This window comes from Schistocerca americana, chromosome 2 (genome assembly GCF_021461395.2).
Source record: "Schistocerca americana isolate TAMUIC-IGC-003095 chromosome 2, iqSchAmer2.1, whole genome shotgun sequence".
Taxonomy (NCBI): Eukaryota; Metazoa; Arthropoda; class Insecta; order Orthoptera; family Acrididae; genus Schistocerca; species Schistocerca americana.
The window spans coordinates 954357777-954379188 of record NC_060120.1 but is presented as its reverse complement, the minus strand read 5'-3'; the positions used below and the strand labels follow the sequence as shown (position 1 = coordinate 954379188).

At 42.1% G+C, this 21412-nt stretch overlaps 1 protein-coding gene across 1 annotated transcript in view; it reads right to left on the bottom strand.

Moving 5' to 3' along the window:
- The window catches only part of LOC124596130, a 129197-nt gene extending 108286 nt beyond the window's left edge, over window positions 1-20911 (bottom strand). The window contains exon 1 of the mRNA XM_047135151.1: window positions 20771-20911. Coding sequence (XP_046991107.1) covers window positions 20771-20840 — 70 coding nt within the window. The 5' untranslated portion in view covers window positions 20841-20911. The remainder of the gene's footprint in view (window positions 1-20770) is intronic.
- Window positions 20912-21412: the final 501 nt, after the last annotated feature.

The window sequence follows — 21412 nt, the reverse complement described above, 5'->3', positions numbered from 1 at the left end:
AAAAAAATGGCTCTGAGCACTATGGGACTTAACATCTGTGGTCATCAGTCCCCTAGAACTTAGAACTACTTAAACCCAACTAACCTAAGGACATCACACACATCCACGCCCGAGGCAGGATTCGAACCTGCGACCGTAGCGGTCACGCGGTTCGAGACTGAAGCGCCTTTAACCGCACGGCCACACCGTCCGGCTGAAGTGTTCAGCCAAATGTGAAACGTCAACCACGACCTGCAACAAATGATGATGCCCAAGTAGGTGTTTTAGCTGCTGTCGCGGCTAATCAGCACATCAGTAACAGACAAATTGTGCGAGACTCGGGAAACTCAAAAACGTCGGTGTTGAGAATGCTACATCAACATCGATTGCACCCGTACCATGTTTCTATGCATCAGGGATTGCATAGCGGCGACTTTAAACGACGTGTACAGTTCTGCCACTGGACACAAGAGAAATTACGGGACGATGACAGATTTTTAGCACGCGTTCTATTTAGCGACGAAGCGTCATTCACCAACAGCGGAAACGTAAACCGGAATAATATGCACTATTGGGCAACGGAACATCCACGATGGCTGCGACAAGTGGAACATCAGCGACCTTGGCGGGTTAATGTATGGTGCGGCATTATGGGAGGAAGGATAATTGGCCCCCATTTTATCGATGGCAATCTAAATGGTGCAATGTATGCCGATTTCCTACGTAATTTTCTACCGATGTTACTACAAGGTGTTTCACTGCATGACAGAATAGCGATGTACTTCCAACATGATGGATGTCCGGCACATAGCTCGCGTGCGGTTGAAGCGGTATTGAATAGCATATTTCATGACAGGTAGATTGGTCGTCGAAGCACGTTCACCGGATCTGACGTCCCCGGATTTCTTTCTGTGGGGAAAGCTGAAGGATATTTGCAATCGTGATCCACCGACAACGCCTGACAACATGCGTCAGCGCATTGTCAATGCATGTGCGAACATTACGGAAGGCGGACTACTCGCTGTTGAGAGAAATGTCGTTACACGTATTGCCAAATGCACTGAGGTTGACGGACATCATTTTGAGCATTTATTGCATTAATGTGGTATTTACAGGTAATCACGCTGTAACAGCATACGTTCTCAGAAATGATAAGTTCACAAAGTTACATGTATCACATTGGAACAACCGAAATAAAATGTTCAAACGTTCCTACGTTTTGTATTTTAATTTAAAAAACCTACCTTTTACCAACTGTTCGTCTAAAATTGTGGGTCACATGTTTGTGACTATTAGAGCGCCATCTATCACAAAGCGAAAATAGTGGTCCAACTAAAACATTCATATTGCTTTACGTACTACACTAATATGTTATAAAAATGGGGGTTCCCATTTAAAAAATTGCAGTTGATATCCGTTTGACCTATTGCGGGCCAACCATAGCGCCATCTGGTTTCCCCCTTCAAGCTAGACAAGTTTCGTTCTTTGTAGGTTTTTCATTTGACGCTTATTTCGTGAGATATTTGGCCCGGTCACAATCAATGGACCACCCTGTATAATCAATGGGAAACATTCCAGTGTCTCCAGGCCTCTTCCACGTATACAGCCTTTTTTCGCGATTCTTAAACCAAGTGTTAGCTATGATTAAGTTATGCTCTGTGCAAAATTCTACCAAGCGGCTTCCTCTCTCATTCCTTACCCCCAGTCCATATTAACCTACTACTTTTTCTTCTCTTCCTTTCTGTACTATCGAATTCCAGTGCCTTGTGACTATTGAATTTTCGTCTCCCTTAACTATCTGAATAATTTCTTTTATCGCATCGTACATTTCTTCAATCTCTTCATCATTCCTGTGTTCACCAGACGAGAAGTCTTGTTGCTCCTAATTCCCACTATAACTTTAACCTATCCTTTTCCCTTACTAACTAGTAGTGATGGGGAAACAGAACAGGAGATGCAAAATAGAATTGACGATAATAAAGCAGTCGCAGCGTACTATCAGATGAATAGCGCAGTAGTAGGGAGGAAAGAGAGCAGCATGAAAACTGAAACGGAAATTCAGAACGCAATTGTGACAAATGGTACAAAGGGGATTACTGCCGCAGAAATGAAGTGTATGATTAAAGCATTGGGAAAGACCAGGAGAGACAGAAGTGCAAGAATTTTCACTCGTGGCCATTGGATTTGTTTCAATGACTTGAGTGCGGCTGAGATGTGAGTCTGTTTTACGTCATTCCAATGCCCTTGTTTTAGTATTGTTGCTATCCATCTTACAGGCTCTTTTCAAGATACTATCCATTGGTTTTAAATGCACTTTCAAGTTCTTCGCCACCTCTGACAGAATTACATAGTCATCAGCAAACACAGTTTTCATTTCTTCTCCGTGAACTTCAACCTTTCATTTCTCGTAGTTTCCTTCCCACCATTGTCAGTTTACAAATTCAATAACATCGAGAATATGTAACAACCTTGTCTCCCTTCCTTCTTAGCCACTGCGTCCCTTCCATATCCTTCTGCGATCTGGTTTCTGTACGAGTTCTGAATAACCTTTTTATCATTACTGCGTTCAGAATAAGAGTAGTCCAGTCAACATTGTGATAATCTTTCTCTAAATCTACAAATGTTACCAACGTAAGTTTACCTTTCTCTAGCCTCTCTTCTGAGATATGTCGTAGGGCCTGTATTGCCTTAAGTGTTCCTACGTTTCTCAGGAAGCCAAACAGATCTTCCCTGTTGTCGACCTCCAGCTTCTACTTTCTTCAGAAAATAATTCGTGTCAACATTTTGCAACCATGACGTATTAAACTGAAAGTTCGTTAACATTCACACTTGTCACCACACCCCTTTTTTTGATTGGAATAATTACAACCTTTCTGAAGTCTAACGGTATGTCGCCTGTGTCATACTTGCATACCAGGTGAAGTGATTTCATCGTATCTGGCTATTTCAAGGAAACCAATAATTCTGAGAGAATATTGTTTGCTCCAGGGTCCTTGTTTCGACTTTCAGAGTACAGAGTATTGTGTCACGTGGTGTTGCTACACCAGTGTAACGATGGATATTACTAGATGACGCTGTGTATTAAGTTCTTTACTTTGTATTCTGATGAGCTACGCCTGAAATGCGTAAATAAAAAGTTTTAACAAGTGGATTCTTGATATTAGCAGCGCCGCAAGTTAAACTGAAGGCATGGAATCTCTTATGCAATGATGGAATTTCAAACAGCATTATGAAACCACTTTAGAATGTGGAATATGGATGAAATTTTGAAAGATCTCGGGTTGAAACGCTCACTTTTCGTCTTAAATCTGTCTCGTGTATTTTGTCATAAGGGTATTTGTTGTCACGAAAACTCTGCTGTTCCCTTGGCTAAAATTCGAATAACACAGGGTGCAACATAAAAAATATTAAATTTATCCTAGGAGACAACCGTTACTACTGATCGACGGAGAAGGAGGAGATTAGTGTATAACATTCTGTCGACAACGAGGCCATTAGAGACAGAGCAGAAGCTCGGACGACGGAAACATAGGGAAGGAAATCGGCCGCGCCCTTTCAAAGGAACCATCCCAGCATGTACCTAACGCGGTTTAGGGAAATCACGGGAAACCTAAATCAGGATGGGAGGAGGCGGGTGTGGACGTGGTTCTCCCCATTTCGAGTCCAGTGTGCTAACCATTACGCCACCTCAATCTCTGGTCGCCGAAGACACAAACGGTGAAATTAATTCATTCATATGAGCAACAGTTACAGGTATATATATATATATATATATATATATATATATATATATATATATATATATATATAGAAAGAATGCAGAGATGTAGACCAAAAAGATGGAATGCAAAAGATGGAAAGCTGCTGTATACTGGCTGTTATTAACGCTGACGTGACACATTTAGGACGACGCGAGGAAAAAGCTACGCCTGGCACTGGATTAATGCGGCAAAGGGTTAACAGATGTCGCACTGGTAGCGGTCCGCTCCTAGTTTACGCAACAACCGCAGTGAACGCAGCGCGCCCTATTTATCTGAATTCCCTGAAGCGTACAGCGCGGAAAAAAGCGCGCCTGCTGTTAAACTGTGAAGTGAGCAAAGTTCCATTTAAGTGCACAATCTCTTGTAGCACAGATATGGAAATGCTCTATTACTCAGCAACAAAAGATTCTTTAAAGGCTGAGGTTTCTTATCGTGCTGCCTTTCGCTTTGCCTCACACTGACAGAGAACTGCTTGTAATGCCATAACGGTCGACAGTTTAGGGACAAGGGGAGTAATTACTTAAAAGTGAAACTAGGACATTTGCGTGTGCGTTATCGCTCTTTCCAGCAACTTAACCAGCACTGGACTTTCATCGCGTTCGGAAACTTTCTAAGAGACGTGCGTTTACAGTCGATTTCTAACGATCTCTACAGTACGAAGTACTTACCGTTGTGTTCTATGGAGAACATTCTATAAAACCTGGAATACAAGCCGTAGAGAATAACGTCTTAGTTATTTTAGTGTTGTTAATGGTATTCGTTGACAATTAACCATGCAATAACTGAACAGCAACGCAAAATTGTGATGAAAACTTTACGGATGTTAATGTCCATTCCTTCCCTTAATTTGAAAAATCTTATAAATTCTGAAATTTAACAATCCATGGGCCAATTTCGACTATGCATTGCTAGTTTGAAGATCCTGTGCTCTTTTTCTCATAACTTAACTACAATCTTAATGTCAACGCATCTGATGAAGACGTGCCCCGAATTGTGCAGTGCCACATAAGACGAACACAGATAATAATTTATCAATCACTTCGAGATACGGTGACAGATCTCATCAAAACTCATGATTTATAAGGTTTGGAGCAAGAAAGGATTTTTTTCTGCTGTTATTTCCAAATCGGATTTGCGTTTCTCAAGTCTCCTTGCAAAGTAATTGCCATACTTTCTGGTTCTAGCAAAGTTATTTTGCGCTTTCTTAGTTACATTAGCTGCTCTAGTACTACACGTCATTTTACTTTATGTAAATAAATTGCCTATTTGACAACCCTTCATCTGGTTTTGAATCTGTTTTCTGTTCTTCTATTCTCAAACGTTATAGACGATGCCTGGGAGTTTGCATAAGACAGACATTTTAGGGAAAACAGTTCACAGGAAGTGTAACTCCATGTTGTACGAAATCATCACGAGACAGATTCATCACACTGTCAGTATTAAACATAATATCTAATCAGAATTTAGTCTCTGACTATTGCGTGAGGTCCTCAACAGTTTTGCATGAACTATCAGTACCAAGCCGGAATTAGCTAGCCGAAGTACTCGCCCTCCATTGCAAAATTTGTGAGGCATTTTGTGACCTTACATCAGTCGTATCCCATGCATCTCAAGGAGAGTGATCTCTGAGATGTGGAAAGAAGTTAAAGATGTACATTTAGTTTGAGTGCAATATAGTAAATGACTTTATGTGACCTTATTACAGTGCAAATTGTTATAAATTAATCTAAAACATGCAGCTTGAGCTTCTGTGAAGGTATTCCTCAGTTGTGTAGGAGTTGCCCAAGAGAATATTATTTAATTCAGTCTTATACTCCACTACATTGTGCACATGGTATTTAAGGTGCTCTTGTAAGTAGTTGAGTACATGTGTACCCATGTATCTGACTCCTTTCTTAAACTGAAGGTAACACCCTGAAGTCTTAATGGAGGTTGTTTTTCGTCCTACGGTATTTTCACGCTTTTTATTATTATTATTTTTTTTGTGGAAAGTGCGACATTGGTAATGACAAAGGACACTAATGAATATATGAATTGTGATGTATTTATCAAAACATTTTTTTTAAAGAGGTCTGTGTAACATATTCTTATATTAACAACAGACTTAATTCTGATACGACGCTTCTGTATTCTGAAGATGCTACCTCTGTAACTTGAGTGCCCCCCAGAATATGAATCCATAACTCATTATTGAATGGATATATGTAGAAAAAACTAGTTTCTTAATTTTTACGGCGATAACGAATCGTACTGCAGGCAGCTGAACCAAGGTGCATCGTTAATTCCCGGCTGTGAGTTTTCTGGTTAAGATTGTGATCTGTACTTCCAAAACTTAATGCTTCCTACTTCTTACGCATTATTTTTAAAGATACTTCGTTTTAAAGCTTGAGAAGTTCCACGAGAAGTATTGAACTTTAAGTACTGAGTTTTTGTCAAAATTCAATGATTATCCATTTGTCTTGAACCACATGTTGATGCTTACGAATATTTCAAAAGCTGCCTTCTCAGTAATGGGACTGCTATGATATTTTTTATTCCCATACTGGTCTCATCTACAAAGAGTAGAAAGTTACATCTTCTGAAACTGTATGTGGGAGATCAGTTACGTACATCAGAAAGAAGAGAGGACTCAAAATCGAACCTAGTGGGACACAAGGCCTGATTTCTTCAAATTCTGAGTGTCTATCTTATGTGATTGACGTGGAACTGATACACATTGCTTTCTGTCATTCAGATATGAACCTTCTGTGCCTAATATTCTGTAATTAGGATAAACAGAAAAGGGACTGAACTACGTCGTTTGTTGGCTGCACTATTCAACTGGCGAACCATAACAGCAACCACGTACTTCTTGGTGCTTTATTCCGCCAATACTCATATATGGTCTATCACCTATCTTCTGATTCAAGATAGCTGCACTGCTATTCTGCTGTTATCGTCTGCAGTTTGAATGCTGCTGCTGTCCAGTGTGAAATGATTTTTTCGATCGTTGTTGATCGAGTCATGATACCACGGAATCAGTTAGTATCATACTGAATGCGTACTTTATTTACTATAGTATTGTATCTAATTGTTTCCTTTGCACTATCAGTTGCAAAATATTATTACATACTCTAGTAACAGCTGTACAGTCAAAAATTAACATTTGTTTTTTGATTGGAAACTACAACAGAAGTCAAATTACATTTAATTTTACTATTTGCATTTTGTTGACTTCCGAAGAACAATCTTTTTAAGCACTGGCAAGCATATCAGTGACTGCCGATAGAAGGAGACAGCCAGACGAGATGAGGCAAAGACTGACTTGACACCAGCAAAGCAAAGACCCCAGTATCTCCATTTTTGCGAAGTAACGTTCCCAAAAAGGCTTTTCCAAATACACACCGTCCAGTCAAATTAACGTGACCACCGCCTCTGTTAGACATCAACGTACAATTACCACTCACAGACGGTAGGTTGCAGCGCTAGCAGCGGAGGGTACGTGAACCGTGTCGGGGAGATGCGAAGATGACAGCTATCGTTGGCGTAATGCGCGAAGGAGCGGTTTATCTCACGTTCAAAGGGGCATGATCATTGGCTTTTGGACCAGGGGTGGAAGCGTTTCCGAAACAGCTCAGTGTATGAGGGTCGTTTGGAAAGTCCGTGCAAAAATAAAAACTACTTATGTGTTTGGGGTAAACCTTTTTTTATTTTTCGACATAGTCTCCTTTTAGACTTACTTCGTCCAACGCTGTTCTAATTTGTTGATCCCTTCCGAATAATAGGAATTGTCCAAGTCTGCAAAATAGCTATTAGTTGCTGCAATCATCTCCTCGTTGGAATAAAATCTTTGTCCCTCCAGCCATTTCTTCAAATTGGGGAACAAATAGTAGTCCGAGGGAGCCAAGTCTGGAGAACAGGGAGGATGTGAAACGAGTTGGACTCGTATTTCCATTAACTTTGCGATCACAACTGCTGAGGTGTGTGCTGGTGCATTGTTGTGATGGAAAAGTACTTTTTTGGGGTCCAATCGCCGGCGTTTTTCTCGCAGCTCGGTGTTCACACGGTTCACTAACGATGAATAATATGCACCTGTAATAGTTTTGCCCTTTTCCAGATAGTAGATGAGGATTATCCCTTGCGAATCCCAAAAGACAGTCGCCACAACCTTTCCTTCCGAAGGACTGGTCTTCGCCTTTCAAATGGTTCAAATGGCGCTGAGCAGTATGGGACTTAACTTCTGAGGTCATCAGTCCCCTAGAACTTAGAACTACTTAAACCTAACTAACCTAAGGACATCACACACATCCAATCCCGAAGCAGGATTCGAACCTGCGACCGTAGCGGTCGCGCGGTTCCAGACTGTAGCGCCTAGAACCGCTCGGCCACCCTGGCCGGCCTTCGCCTTTTTTTGGTGCAGATTCTACCTTGGTAACCCGTTGTGTAGATTGTTGTGTGGTCTCAGGACTATAGTAATGTATGCATGTTTCATCCACAGTAAGGAAACGACGCTTTAAGTCCTGCAGATTCTTCCTGAGCAGCTGCAAACCATCCTTGCAACACTTCACACGATTCCGTTTTTGATCAAGTGTGAGCAATCGCGGAACCCATCTTGCGGATAGCATTCTCATGTCAAAAATTTTATGCAAAATATTATGTACCCGTTCATTCGAGATGCCCACAGCACTAGCAATGTCACGCACCTTAAACTTTTCTGTCATCCATCATGAATTTTATCAATGATTTTTGATGTCGTAACCTCCACAGGACGTTCAGAACGTTCAGCATCACTTGTGCCCACATGACCACTCCGAAAATTTTGAAACCACTTATAAACTGTTCTAATCGAAGGTGCAGAGTCACCGTAATGTTTATCAAGCTTCTCTTTACTCTCCTAAGGCGTTTTTCCTTTCATAAAACAATGTTTAATCACCGCACGTCATTCTTCTTCGTCCATTTTTGACAATCACTCGACTTCCTTGATTCACACGAATGCTAAATAGAAAGAAATAGACCAATATGGCTGAAACGTGGTGGGCGTTCTTTCCAAAGATGCTACTAAGTAAACTTGACCTCGATACGCGCCGGTGGTGCCATCTCTCGGACTTTGCACGGACTTTTCAAACGCCCGTTGTTCGCGTACCGCCGTGGTTAAAGTATACCGTGCAAGGCAAGATGGCGGCGAGGAAACTGTGCTGCGCCACAGCCAAAGATGACTGGTGTGAATGGCAGCTGTGGAGAAATGCACAGAAGTGCAACTGTTCAGCAAATCACCGCCCAGGTGAACCAAAGGGCTACTAACACTGTCTCCTCAATGACTGGTCAGAGAACATTGCTGCTTATGGGCGTCGGCAGCAGGCGTCTGGTTCATGCACCTATGCTGACTGCAGTCCATTGGCTGGAAGCTGCAGGTCAGTACCGCATCTGAACGCCACGTGAGTGGCGACAGGTGGCCTTTTCGGATGAATCACGTTTTATGCTCCATTGGACAAATGGCCGTTGGTGTGTACGGCGTGAAACGTCTGAAAGCACACACCCTGCACCAACGGAAGCGTTGTGGTCTGGGGAATGTTTTCGTGGCTTTCCTTGGATGATCTCACCATTCTGGAAGGCGCAATGGATCAACACAAGTGTGCATCTATTCTTGGAGACCAAGTCAACCACTACAAGCCGATTGCTTTACCACGACATCATGGCGTCCACCAGCAGGGCAATGCTACGTTCAGGCAGCTAGCAATGTATTTGTTTGGTTTGAAGAGCACGGTGATGAGTTTACAGTACTCCCCTGGCCTCTGAACTCCCAAGATCTAAACCAAGTCGAGAATCAGCGGCACCACCTTGATCGGGCTGTTCGCGCTGTGGATCCTCAACCGAGAAACCTAGCGCAGCCCGCTACCGCACTAGTCGTCATGGTTTCATTCCTGTCGGTACCTTCCTGAGCCTTACTGACTTTCTTCCTACATTAGAATTATATTAATACCTTCAGCTGCTGACGGGCGTTGAAATATATCAACGGGGACAGGTGAAAATGTGTGCTCCGACTGGGACTCGAACCCGGGATCTCCTGCTTCCATGGCAGACGCTCTATCCATCTGGGCCGCCGAGGGCACCTTGTATCTCCACACACTACATTCGTAGTGTCCCACCCCAACACACTCATTACTCGTGGAAGAAATTCTTACGAACTCCTGTAAGAGTTCGGGGAATATGTGTGCATCCGCATAGAAGAAGAAGGTCATGGCCGATATTGTCAGAACTAATACTTACATGGATATGGTGTCTGTTCTTTCGGACATGTCCGAAAGAACAGACACCATATCCATATAAGTATTCTTCCTGCATGTCTCGCAGCCGACCGCGCTTCAGAAGATGCAGATGTCACTGGACAGGGTGCACAGAGGTGTACGAAAATGTGTCGACTGCATTAAGTCTGAAGTCCACAGCTCGTGGTCTTGCGTTCTCGCTTCTTGCGCACGGGGTCCCGGGTTCGATTCCCGGCGGCGTCAGCGGTTTACTCTGCCTCGTGATGACTGGGTGTTGTGTGTGGCCGGCCGCGGTGGTCGTGCGGTTCGAGGCGCTCCAGTCCGGAGCCGCGCTGCTGCTACGGTCGCAGGTTCGAATCCTGCCTCGGGCATGGATGTGTGTGATGTCCTTAGGTTAGTTAGGTTTAATTAGTTCTAAGTTCTAGGGGACTGATGACCACAGCAGTTGAGTCCCATAGTGCTCAGAGCCATTTGTTGTGTGTTTTTCATCATTATTTCATCATCATTGACTCGCAAGCCGCCAAGGTGGCGTCAACTAAAAAGAACTTCCCCGCATGGGGCCTCCCGGCCAACAATGCCATCCGATCATTTCATTCATTCATTTCATTAGATCTTAAGTCGAAATTTGAATGTTTTGTCACTGGAAACCTCAGAATGTTGGTTATGCAATACCTTAATCCAGAAACAGTTATTTTTTTGATTAGTTATCGAATAACAAGGAGTGTACAAATTTTTAAAATGTGACAAAATATGGAGATAAGGTTCGGTTCACAGATAATGAAAATGGGAAGCCCCATGAGAAAAAATATGTAGTGCTTGGTTGATTACTACCTGCACAGAAGTTAGAGAGGCCACACCAACTGGGGACTTTGGTGTTACAGCTTCTACTTTATGCGTAGTTAGCTGCCGCTTAATGAAGTGCGCAGTTGTGGCTCGTACCTGCTAATTACGTTAGAGGAGCATTGATAATTTGTACGTGCGACCCTTCGAAACATAGAGTACGTTGGCTAAACACTTGACCGCCATTCGTGTTGACTATTAGGCTTCCAACTATTCCAACTATTGACGCGAAAGTCTAGTCAATGTAAATTCATGAAGTGTAATCAGTCAAATGAAGCGTTACGTTTCTTCCGCGCGTTTATAGATCGGTTCCAGACAAAGTGCAGCAGAAAACGCACGTCTCACGTTTTAGAGGCGTATTGGAGGAATTGAAAATGACTCAACATTTCTGCTAGAAAAACATTAATCAGTGTGATCAGTCCTGTCCGCAGGTATTAGGACGTCGAGTATTCGAGTTCATAATTTCCTCCCAGCTAACCAAAAACACGTGATTAATAAATTAGCGTCCCAGTATGATAGAAAAAAGTAAGTACTTCGGACGGAGTTTAGGAAACTTTCTTGGCTAGAAACAACTTAGATGTTAAAATTGAGTCCTGGAGGAAAAAGGATACTTTAAACATAGAGTATGGTGATTGTATTTGAGCATCCTGTAATATCACATTCAGTTGAAAGAAGTGCTTTATAACAGAATGCACAGAACTCACACGAACTAAATGGACTGCCAGATTTAACGAAAAAAAAAGATATGAGGAAAATTTGCTTAACGTATCAGTAGATCGCAAGAACACTTTCACACTAGAGTCTGTACAGTTACCAAGTCAAAAACGTGGAAAACTTTTGCAAAACATTTCTAAGTGATTTCATACAAGCTTTAGTGTTACCTTTGTCGGTGGGCGACGTACTTTACCCAGTAAGAAGAGCAGTTCTGTGCGTAACTGTTTCCACCAGTAATTACATTAAGTGGGGCAAGAGGTACGCGTTTCCTTGTGGCGTTTTAATGAGGACCAAGTATTGTTCCTCTGTTCCACATAAGCATGGTCGTGATAAAAATAAAGAGGAAAATGCAACAGCTGCTGTGAGCTGTTAGAGCATATTTAATTTTTAATGTTTGGATTCAATTCCATTATCATACCTTTCTCTTGTACGATAAATGGCTCCCAGATGGACACCTATATCTGAGTTCCAATGTATTACAAAACTACGAACCACTGTTGTTTGAGGAGTACTATATTGTCTTTTTTTAACAGAAACGTCAAAGCGTTAAATTATTTTGCGCTAATACTGTATGAGCATTTCGCTCAGATCCCATGACATATCCCATTCTCAGGTTCTTCGAAGACGTGTTGTCCTCACACTTCAGATATTTCTAGTGCAAAAGACATTAGGAAGATTTACGAGAGGGAGATCTCGCAAAATAATTCTTTGGAAACGAAATACTGTTGCTATTAAATACATTATAGGCAGCCGTTTAAACAATCTAATAGGAAGAATACAGTGTGGACTTGTTATTTCAGTAAATCGTGTCTGTCAGTTAACTGACACTGTATGCTGGAAGTTCGATGGCGGCCTTTCATGTTCGACGTTCACGTTACGTGGATGCTACTTAGCTTCCCCTCAAAGGCTTTAGCGCACTCTGTTCCGGTAATAAATCGAAAAAATTCAAATGAAACGCTATCACATTTCTTAAACATGCACACAGAAGGAAAGGGAAAGATTGGTGTTATCATCCAGTCGAAGAGCTCGTGAGACACGTAGCACGAACTCGATGTTGAGCGCCTTACACAACACACACTCGGAATGGACAAGAGGTGGCACGTAATAGTCCTTGTCCTCTGCTCGGAAATTTTCCTTGCACATGCCTTACATGATTTCGAGAAACTACGGAGAATGTAAATTGCAGTGATACGTTCCGACAACGAGTCAAGAGTCTTACTCAGTGTCCCCTTGTGGGTTACCAGCCGTTCAAGTAATCAAATGTGCCTGATATCCTGCAAGAAGAAACTGCTTGGCATTGTCAGGAACTTAGGGGCATAATCACGATGTAAATAGACGCAATTTCAAATCAAACGATTCGATATTGCACTTATAGTTATTAGTGCTCCAACTTTTTTCCTCAGAGTGCTGACGGGTTGCCTAACTCAGAGGGCAAAATCGCTGACAACCTAGTCAGCATGGCATCCTTATCGTTCAAGTGGCTTCCAGACTGATGGAAGCAATGTTAGGGGAGGGGGGGGGGGGGCAAGAGGAGGCGCACCTCCTCGCCCCCCCCCCCCCCCTTGGAATCCGCAGTACAGAGTTTTTATTCAGATAGTGAGTGGATAAATATCATTGCTCTTGGTTATAACAAGTTTTTAATGTCACCAGCGAAGTTTAGCTCTTATGACTATGACACATCTCGAAACTGAACAACTCTATGATAGATGTTTGAGACTTGAAAAGGTCTCTGGAACCACATAGTTTCACTTAATTTATGAAATGTACAGATACAGTGCAGAAATAAAACTCTGTCTCTTTGACAGTTGGTCGGTAGAGAAGGTAAAAGAATCTCTGCGAGAGAACCAAATTATCAATAACAGAATAAAATGCACCAAAGGTTTTACAGACAGATATTGATCAAATATAAAATGTCAAAAGTTGAAATATCTAAGAGATATAATATAAGAAAATGGGTTAGAAAAATCTGTCCCTAATGAAAGGATACATAAAATGGGAAGGTCATGTCGAATAACAACTTTCATTTGCTATATGAAGTGCATACCAAGAAATGAAAAATGTGTTAATACAGGGTAATGAAGGCATCTATTGAGCAATATTGAGTTACAAATAGACAAACGAGAAGTATTAGATTATGAAGAAAAGTTTAGATCCAGCAAGAAGCAAAGAAGCCTGAAAATTAAGAAATTGACGAAAATAAATCGAAACGTATAAAAAAAGGAAAAAGACCCACGTTTTTATACATTCATACAGCACGTATGACAATAGACTAAGAAAGCAAATCTTCAAGCGTCTCTGGGAATGGAGATAAACATGCTGGATCCGAGCATATGGCAATATAGGCTTTCTCAGAATCTTATCGGGTTGTCGGGTGAGTCATGGTGTCGTGCTGTCGTAAAGTTTCGACGAGTTTCCTTTTCGTCATCTTCAGGCCAAAATTACGGGAAGGAACTACGACTCGGCTGATAAACCGAAAAACTTTCATCAACGGATCCGAGAAGTTAATAAAGACTTAGAAACCTACAAAAGCAAGAGAAACCGCAGAAACAGATGTCTTCAGAAGGCAAGTGAAATTTAGTATTCAACGGCGGAGGTAGTACGAATACAGTTGTGAAATGATACGAAGAAAGGAAAAAAAGTTGAAAAAACATGAATGAATATTAGAGGAAAAGCAAGGAGCAAAGGAGAAAGAACTGAAATTGTCACGCGATCCTGAGCAAGAGAAAGGAAAGAAGCGTACGGGAACTGACAGATTAGTACTGTTGTTACTGCCTTCCGAGAAACTGTTTTCTCTGGTTTATTTCTGCATTATTAACACAAAGCAGGCCGGTAAGAAAGGTACCATATTAACTGAAACCAGTCGGATGCTCACTGCGTTCGAAACACACACACACCGTTCGATTTGTTCGTTACGTAAATCCCGAAACTTACTAAGAAACAGAAAATTGTGCGCCACACTATACAGCGTGGTCCCTGCCTCTTCTGTTTGGATGGGTGACGCGCTAGAATAGGGTGCGGCCAGCTAGCAGTAGGCAGGGCACGCCCACCCGCTTGCGAAATCAAGCGAGCGAGAGGTGGTCTCTAAAATAGCTGCTGCTAGGTAGCAACCAGGCTGCGCTGCTCTTCCTCGACTAGTGCTAACTACTGACGGCACCGTAATTCGGTTGTGATTTCGTACGTGACGCGATTTTGCCAGCAGCACATCTTTCCCTCAGTTTCCGCTGGTATTTTCTCACCGACGGACGCTTACGTCCGTAACTGCGCAACATTACATGTAATCAGCATAGCGGTTACCCACAGCTCCTGGAATAACCGTGCAGCCTACTCGGGCCAACACAGTATTTCTGACTTCGCGTTCCTGTCTCTTAGAACGCGCCTACTGCCTTCTGAACCCGTCCAGCCATCACGTCATTGACCCAAAGGTCCTTGTATCCGATAAGGCGCGCCTTTTTATCGTTGCCGGACTTACTCATACAGCTGCTTAAACTCTTGTAGGACTTGCAGTTACGTCATGTAGTTATGTCCTGATCGAGGTATCCAGGAGCCAACACTCGTGATCCACCCACATCACCATTGAAATATCCATTAAGGGGGGTAGAACGTCAAACGGGCCGACTTGGAGCAGGAGAGGCACCACAGGTATTTTATTTTCTACTGTCTATACTTTTACAAATAAATTCATAAAACTTTGTGAGCATGACAAGGAAGGATTCAGCATTCACACTCATAGCAGTGGAAGTGCAAAAACATAACAAAATAATTTTTTTTTCAGATACGAAATTTCATCATTTTTTCACTTATTGTTGGCTGCATTTGTTGCTATAGGTACATTTTTCTTCACAAGTAAGAGATTCTTTGATGAATTTTGCACAGCATACAAACCATACTTACAGGTGTATGAAACTCTAGAATTTTCCAAACCTATTAAAAACTGAGATAATTAACTACAAAATTTGATTTTTTTCTCAACATCAAGTTTAAAACGTAACAGCTCATTCATTTTTTCATAAATTAAATAGATTCTAGAGCTTCAGACACCTGTAAGTATGGTTTGTATGCTGTGCAAAATTCGTCGAACAGTCTCTCTTACTTATGAAGAAAAGTGTACCTATAGCAACAAATGCAGCCAATAATAAGTGAAAAAATGATGAAATTTCACATGTAAAAAAAATTATTTGGTTAGGTTTTTGAATTTCCGCTGCTACGAGTGTGAATCCCGAATCCTTCCTGGTCATGCTGACAAAGTTTTATGAATTTATTTGTAAAAGTATAGACAGTGGAAATTAAAATGTCCTGTGGTGTCTCTCCTGCTCCAAGTCGGCCCGTTTGACGTCCTACCCCCCTTAAATCATAAATTTAAAATGTCAGTTTCAGGTCCACTTGAAAATGGCTTCTATATAAAACTTCTCGAACGCATTATATCGTTTAAGTATTTAGGGGCAATACTACGAATCAGTACGAAACGGGGCGAAACATGAAATCAGTGGGAGGAGAAGCAAAAGAAGACAATCTTTTGGCGATATTTCAGGAAAATGTGGTGCATCTGCATAGTAAATAGTGCGATGAGTTCTTGATTGCTGTTCTACTGTTTGAACTTCCTATCAAGCAGGCGTGAAAGCGGGCATCGAAAGAAATCTGAGGCGCGCAACAGATCCATGCAGCCTGTACGACATTGCAACAGTCTCAGGGAAATGTTGGGCAGATTTAGAGAAACGGTATTCGATAAAGGCTGTACAATTATTCTCTTGCTTCCATCGTATATTGCGCGTAAACACCAAGAGAAAAAACTTTTCCCTCGCTCCAGAAGGAAATATAATCTATATTACTAAACAACTAAATGAGGCGCTCAATCACGGTTGCAGGTTGCCTACCGAACGACATCCAAGGCAACAAAAATTTGGTTTTCAATATTTCGTATGAATGTTGACCGAATTTAAAATTTTAAAATGCCCTCATTATCTACTGATTATGAAGTATAATCTTATGTTAAACGACGAGCTCATTACAGACAGGGCACAAGCTCAGATTGAGAAAGGGAAAGAAAGCATGTCCCTTTCAAAGGACTATCTCGGAATTCACCTTAAGTGGTTTAGAGAAACCGTGGACAATCGGGGCGGCGAAACGAGGATTTGAACGGCGTCCTCGCGTACCCGAGTCCTGCGTTTTACCTCTGCTGTACCTCGTTCGGCAACATAGTTGTTAATACCGGTTCGAAGTACCCCCCCACCTCAGATTGTAGAGTGGTTTGTATGGTGTATATGTGGGCGAAGACGCGGAACTCTTAACCTTCCTTTCTCATGTTTCTAATGATCGCTTGACCGACAGGATGTTAAAACTTATAAAAAAGAACAAAAAAATTTGTTGTTCTTAAACGGAATGTTGGCATGACTATCACAGTGCTTTACAAAGCATCACCCTGTCCGAGTAGATACGTCGATGCCTTCTTACGATCTTTGAACTGATTTAAAGTCTTTGCCAGGTTGACAGATGCATCAAGTGTCAGAAAAAAATCCACGGACAGACTGATGTTTGATCACGGAAATACTGGACTTACCCGTCGAGTTAACCTGTTAAAACTCAGCCTTTTTAAAAACAAAATGGCTCTGAGCACCATGGGACTTAACATCTGTGGTCATCAGTCCCCTAGAACTTGGAACTACTTAAACCTAACTAACCTAAGGACATCACACACATCCATGCCCGAGGCAGGATTCGAACCTGCGACCGTAGCGGTCACGCGGTTCCAGACTGAAGCGCCTAGAACGGCACGGGCACACCAACCGGCTGGAATACTGATCCATGCGCTGAACTGAACTGAAATAAGAATCATCCCGATTCTCTTCAGAAAGAAACTCACATCTATCGAAATGTATGTCGTACAATTATAAAATTTTGCATGTATATTCTGTGGTATAAGTGAATAGTGTCTGCAAAATGGTTGCGAAAAGAGTCAGTAATAAAGGAGTATTACATTAGAATGTTATGCCTGATGTTTACCGCATGATCAGCGAAAATGCAGTAGGAGATAAGCTTTCTTCCTTTCATTATTACGTTGGGGCTGTCAGCGAGAAACAGTCTGGAAAAAGTTGGTAATTATGTGAAAATTTTGTAGGAAGTCGCTAAGTGTTCATTCTGAAATACTGGACGAATACAACCTGGACGCTGTGGGTTACGGTGCCTGACGAAAGACAAACATTTTATAATTTTAATACTTGAGTTACTGTGGTAAACCTTTAACGTGAGATTTTACTTCTTTTAAATACATTTTCTAATTTAAATAGTTGAGTTATTGTGTTATTTCTTTAACGTAAGATTTTACTTCTTAATGAGTAGATTACGACTGAATTTTAAATTTTTAAACTCGGCCAATAATGGTATGAAATATTGAATATCAAAGTTTTGTTGCCTCTGTAAGTAACTCCCAGTTTCCGCATTTCCAAAGTTCGTCTTCCGCACTACAGTTTTTACATATTCGTCCCATCCAGTATCGTTTCGTAGTATTTCCCTGAGGCTTTAAACGATTTGAAAGGGTGCAGGATTTTGCAACTAATCTTGATAGAGTTCTTTCTCTTTGTTGCAGGCTGACCGCAGGGTTCTTCAGAATGGGGAAAAAAGTAAGTCGCAGAAGAATGAAGTCACGAACGGAGCCGAGGTGAACATAAGTCACAAAACCAACATTCGCCTAAACTGATTTATGGAAACCACTGAAAGGGCCAGAGAGGAATTCAAACTTCTCTCTTTCTGGAAACGAACCATCGTTCAAAACAGCCATCCGCCGGACACACAGAAGTCACCGCTCCGTAAAATCACTGTAGAATCAACGAGACAGATACTTCACAGAATGGCTACCTCTCTTGTGATGGTTCTTTGAAGCACTGGTCATAGTACGAGATAAACTGACTGCCTATTAGGTACTATTTACAATCTCAGTTTCCGTTTACTAGTACTGTCGAAGAGCTTTCGAGGAATGAGATATAGTTTACGGTTGTGGAAATGGGAATAGCAGCTGTTGCAAGGGTAAAGGCTGTCATTTCTTGCTGTTGTACATGGTGAGAATAAAGTCTTTCCCTGATTACAAATTTTTTTATAAGGAACTATATTAGATACAGGTACACAGTTTTTTTCAAAACATTGCTAAACTCGTAAAGATTTTCATCTACACCGTACGGTGCGTGGCGGAGGGTACCCTGTACCACTAGTAATTATTTAAGGACACAATTCCACATATCTATGCACTGTTTTGAAAATGGTAGCTCAATTCAAATATTTTTTATGGGTACACCCTTATATGTGAACAGTTATCTCAGTTATAGGAGTGTCGGTCATTGGTAGTGTTTCAATAAGATGAACCGCCACTGTGGGGTTATTAGTTTACCAGTTCTTGGATGAAAACTTTCCGTATACATGGATCAGCAGAGACGGTCGAACATCATGGCCGTCATATTCCCCAGTTATAGTCCCACTTGACTTTTGAGTGGGGCTATGTTAAGAGGATAAACTGTTTTTCACCAGTTCCTGACGTGCAAGCACATCCGCCAGTATTACGAAATACTGTAGAGGAGTTATAGATGAGATGTTGGCAAAGAAGTGGAGAGAAACTGAGTATCACCTAGTTCTACGGGCAACGCACTGAGCTCTTGCAGAAGTTTACCTATAAAAGAAGCTGTAAGAGTTAAGCTACCGTTTGCAATAAAGTGCATTGCTGTATCTAGCGTAGCTCCTTAGAAATAAGTTCGTGTTATCAAGGAAGCACTTCATGCTCACCCTGTACTCGCAGGACAATATTAAGAGGATAATTTAGTTAACCCTCAACGATCCAGGTCTCAGTTGGTAATGCTTAGGGTTGGGGTAGTGGATGACACCGTTGTCTAGTTGTTTTTTCCCGAAGCTGCTGTGGCTTCCTTTGTCAGTAGCCGCATGAATGTGACTTGCACTTACTTTATTCTTCTGTCGTGCTATCAGTCTCTGAGACCGTCCCCAAAACGGTGCGTTATAGTTACAATAGCCAGGTCTTTGTCTACTGTTCGTGTAACGGACCATTACTTGGAGGATACTGTTTTGAAATTGTTTCAGGACATTCTAGGAAATGATGTTGGATCAGATAGTAACAACAAAATTGAAAGTGAACTTAATTGAAAGTAGGAACAGTGCGAAAGTGAAGACGAATTTGCTTTGCCACCTGTGAATTCCTTGAACAAAACAAGTGAAAACGACAGAAGTGTAGAGGTTCAATCTTTAGCTAAAGGTTCTTGGTAGAGTTATATTCGGTCGAAACAAATATCGCTAGTCGTGGAAGCCTCTTCCACCGATGGCCAGCGGCATTATTTTTCCGCATGTTGGACATAAGAGGGGTAAATGTCTGTCCTTCACAATTCGTATACTTATGTGAGCCGCTCGAATTTTTTGTAGAAGCTTACAAACTCATTGGTGACACCACAGATAAAAAGCGATTCGACATCTGTCACATTCCCCGTGAACTTCGTGCAGCCATTCGCCGTGTTTTGGTTTTAGCAGAACCAAGAGTGGAAGTCGGTGTAGAACGACTGGGAAAACGCGAAACATGATCCACAACTGACCCACAAAACAAGAGAAGGACGCTATGTATTTGTCAGTTTTGAAAGAAGCCAATCTAATCTGAATTCTCTACAAAAATTCGCAGCGAGAGCAAAGAGAGTCTCCGAGAAGGAAACTAAAAACGTAAAAAGTACTAGTGTAATTTTTTTAAATCTTTCATTCGAGTTTGTTTTTATTATTACATGTATAATAAGCAACAAAAGTACAGGAAAAAGTAAAATTTAGAAAACAGGGTATTAGACTTTTCATAGCATTAATATTATCATGTTCATTTTATGCAGTTTTCTGCTTAAATGCAGTTTTTTCGTAAAGATAAACTGTGAAATTTATTTGTATGTATTTTTGGAGAAGTTTCAAAGTAACATTTTACATAAGTAAACTGAACTGTTCCAATGAAATTACTGAATACAATTTTTATCGCTACTTAAATGTAGCGGTCCGTCGGACAGCAGTTGGGACTGTGTGTGATATAATAATGTCCTGGGAAGCTAAGGGTTAAAAGCAAGAAAACCACGTGAGGTGATATTCGATATCTCTTGTCGTAAAGAAGAGGAGAAAACTAGGTACATTTACAGTCCACGGTGAACGTACGACGGTTGTTATAAAGACAACGGCCGCGACGTGTGGCGGTATACGAGAACACGGAAGGCAGCGACTGACCTGCGTGTGCGACGAAGAGCGCGACGAGCGCGAAGGCAGCGAAGGCGACTCGGGGTCCAACGGCGGCCATGGCGAGCGGGCGGGCGGACGGAGTGTGTTTCTGTCTGGGGACGCGGCTGCGCTGCTACTGGTGGCTGCTCGCTCTGGCCGGCTCTGCCCTACGGTCCCAACGGCCCCTGCCGGCGCCCGGCCGCACTACCGCACCCACATCCTCCTCCACCACCACCACCACCACGGCCCAGGTTAGCTGGCGACGCGGCGATACCGCAAAGTCAGGTCGCACGACACGCGGGCCTTGCACCGGGCGCCACATCACATTATTCACTAATGACCTGAAAAGCGCAATCATACACTGAAGAACCAAAGAAGCCGGTACACCTGCCTAATATCGTGTAGGGCCCCCGCGAACACGCAGTAGTGCCACGATACGACAAGGCATGGACTCGGCTAATGTCTGAAATAGTGCTGGAGGGAATTGACACCAATCATGGCTGTCCATAAAACCGTGAAAGTACGAGGGGGTGGAGATCTCTCTTGAACATCACGTCGCAAGGCATTCCAGATGTTTTCAATACATGTCTGGGGAGTCTGGTGGGCAGCGGAAGTGTTTAAACTCAGAACAGTGATCCTGCAGCCACTCTG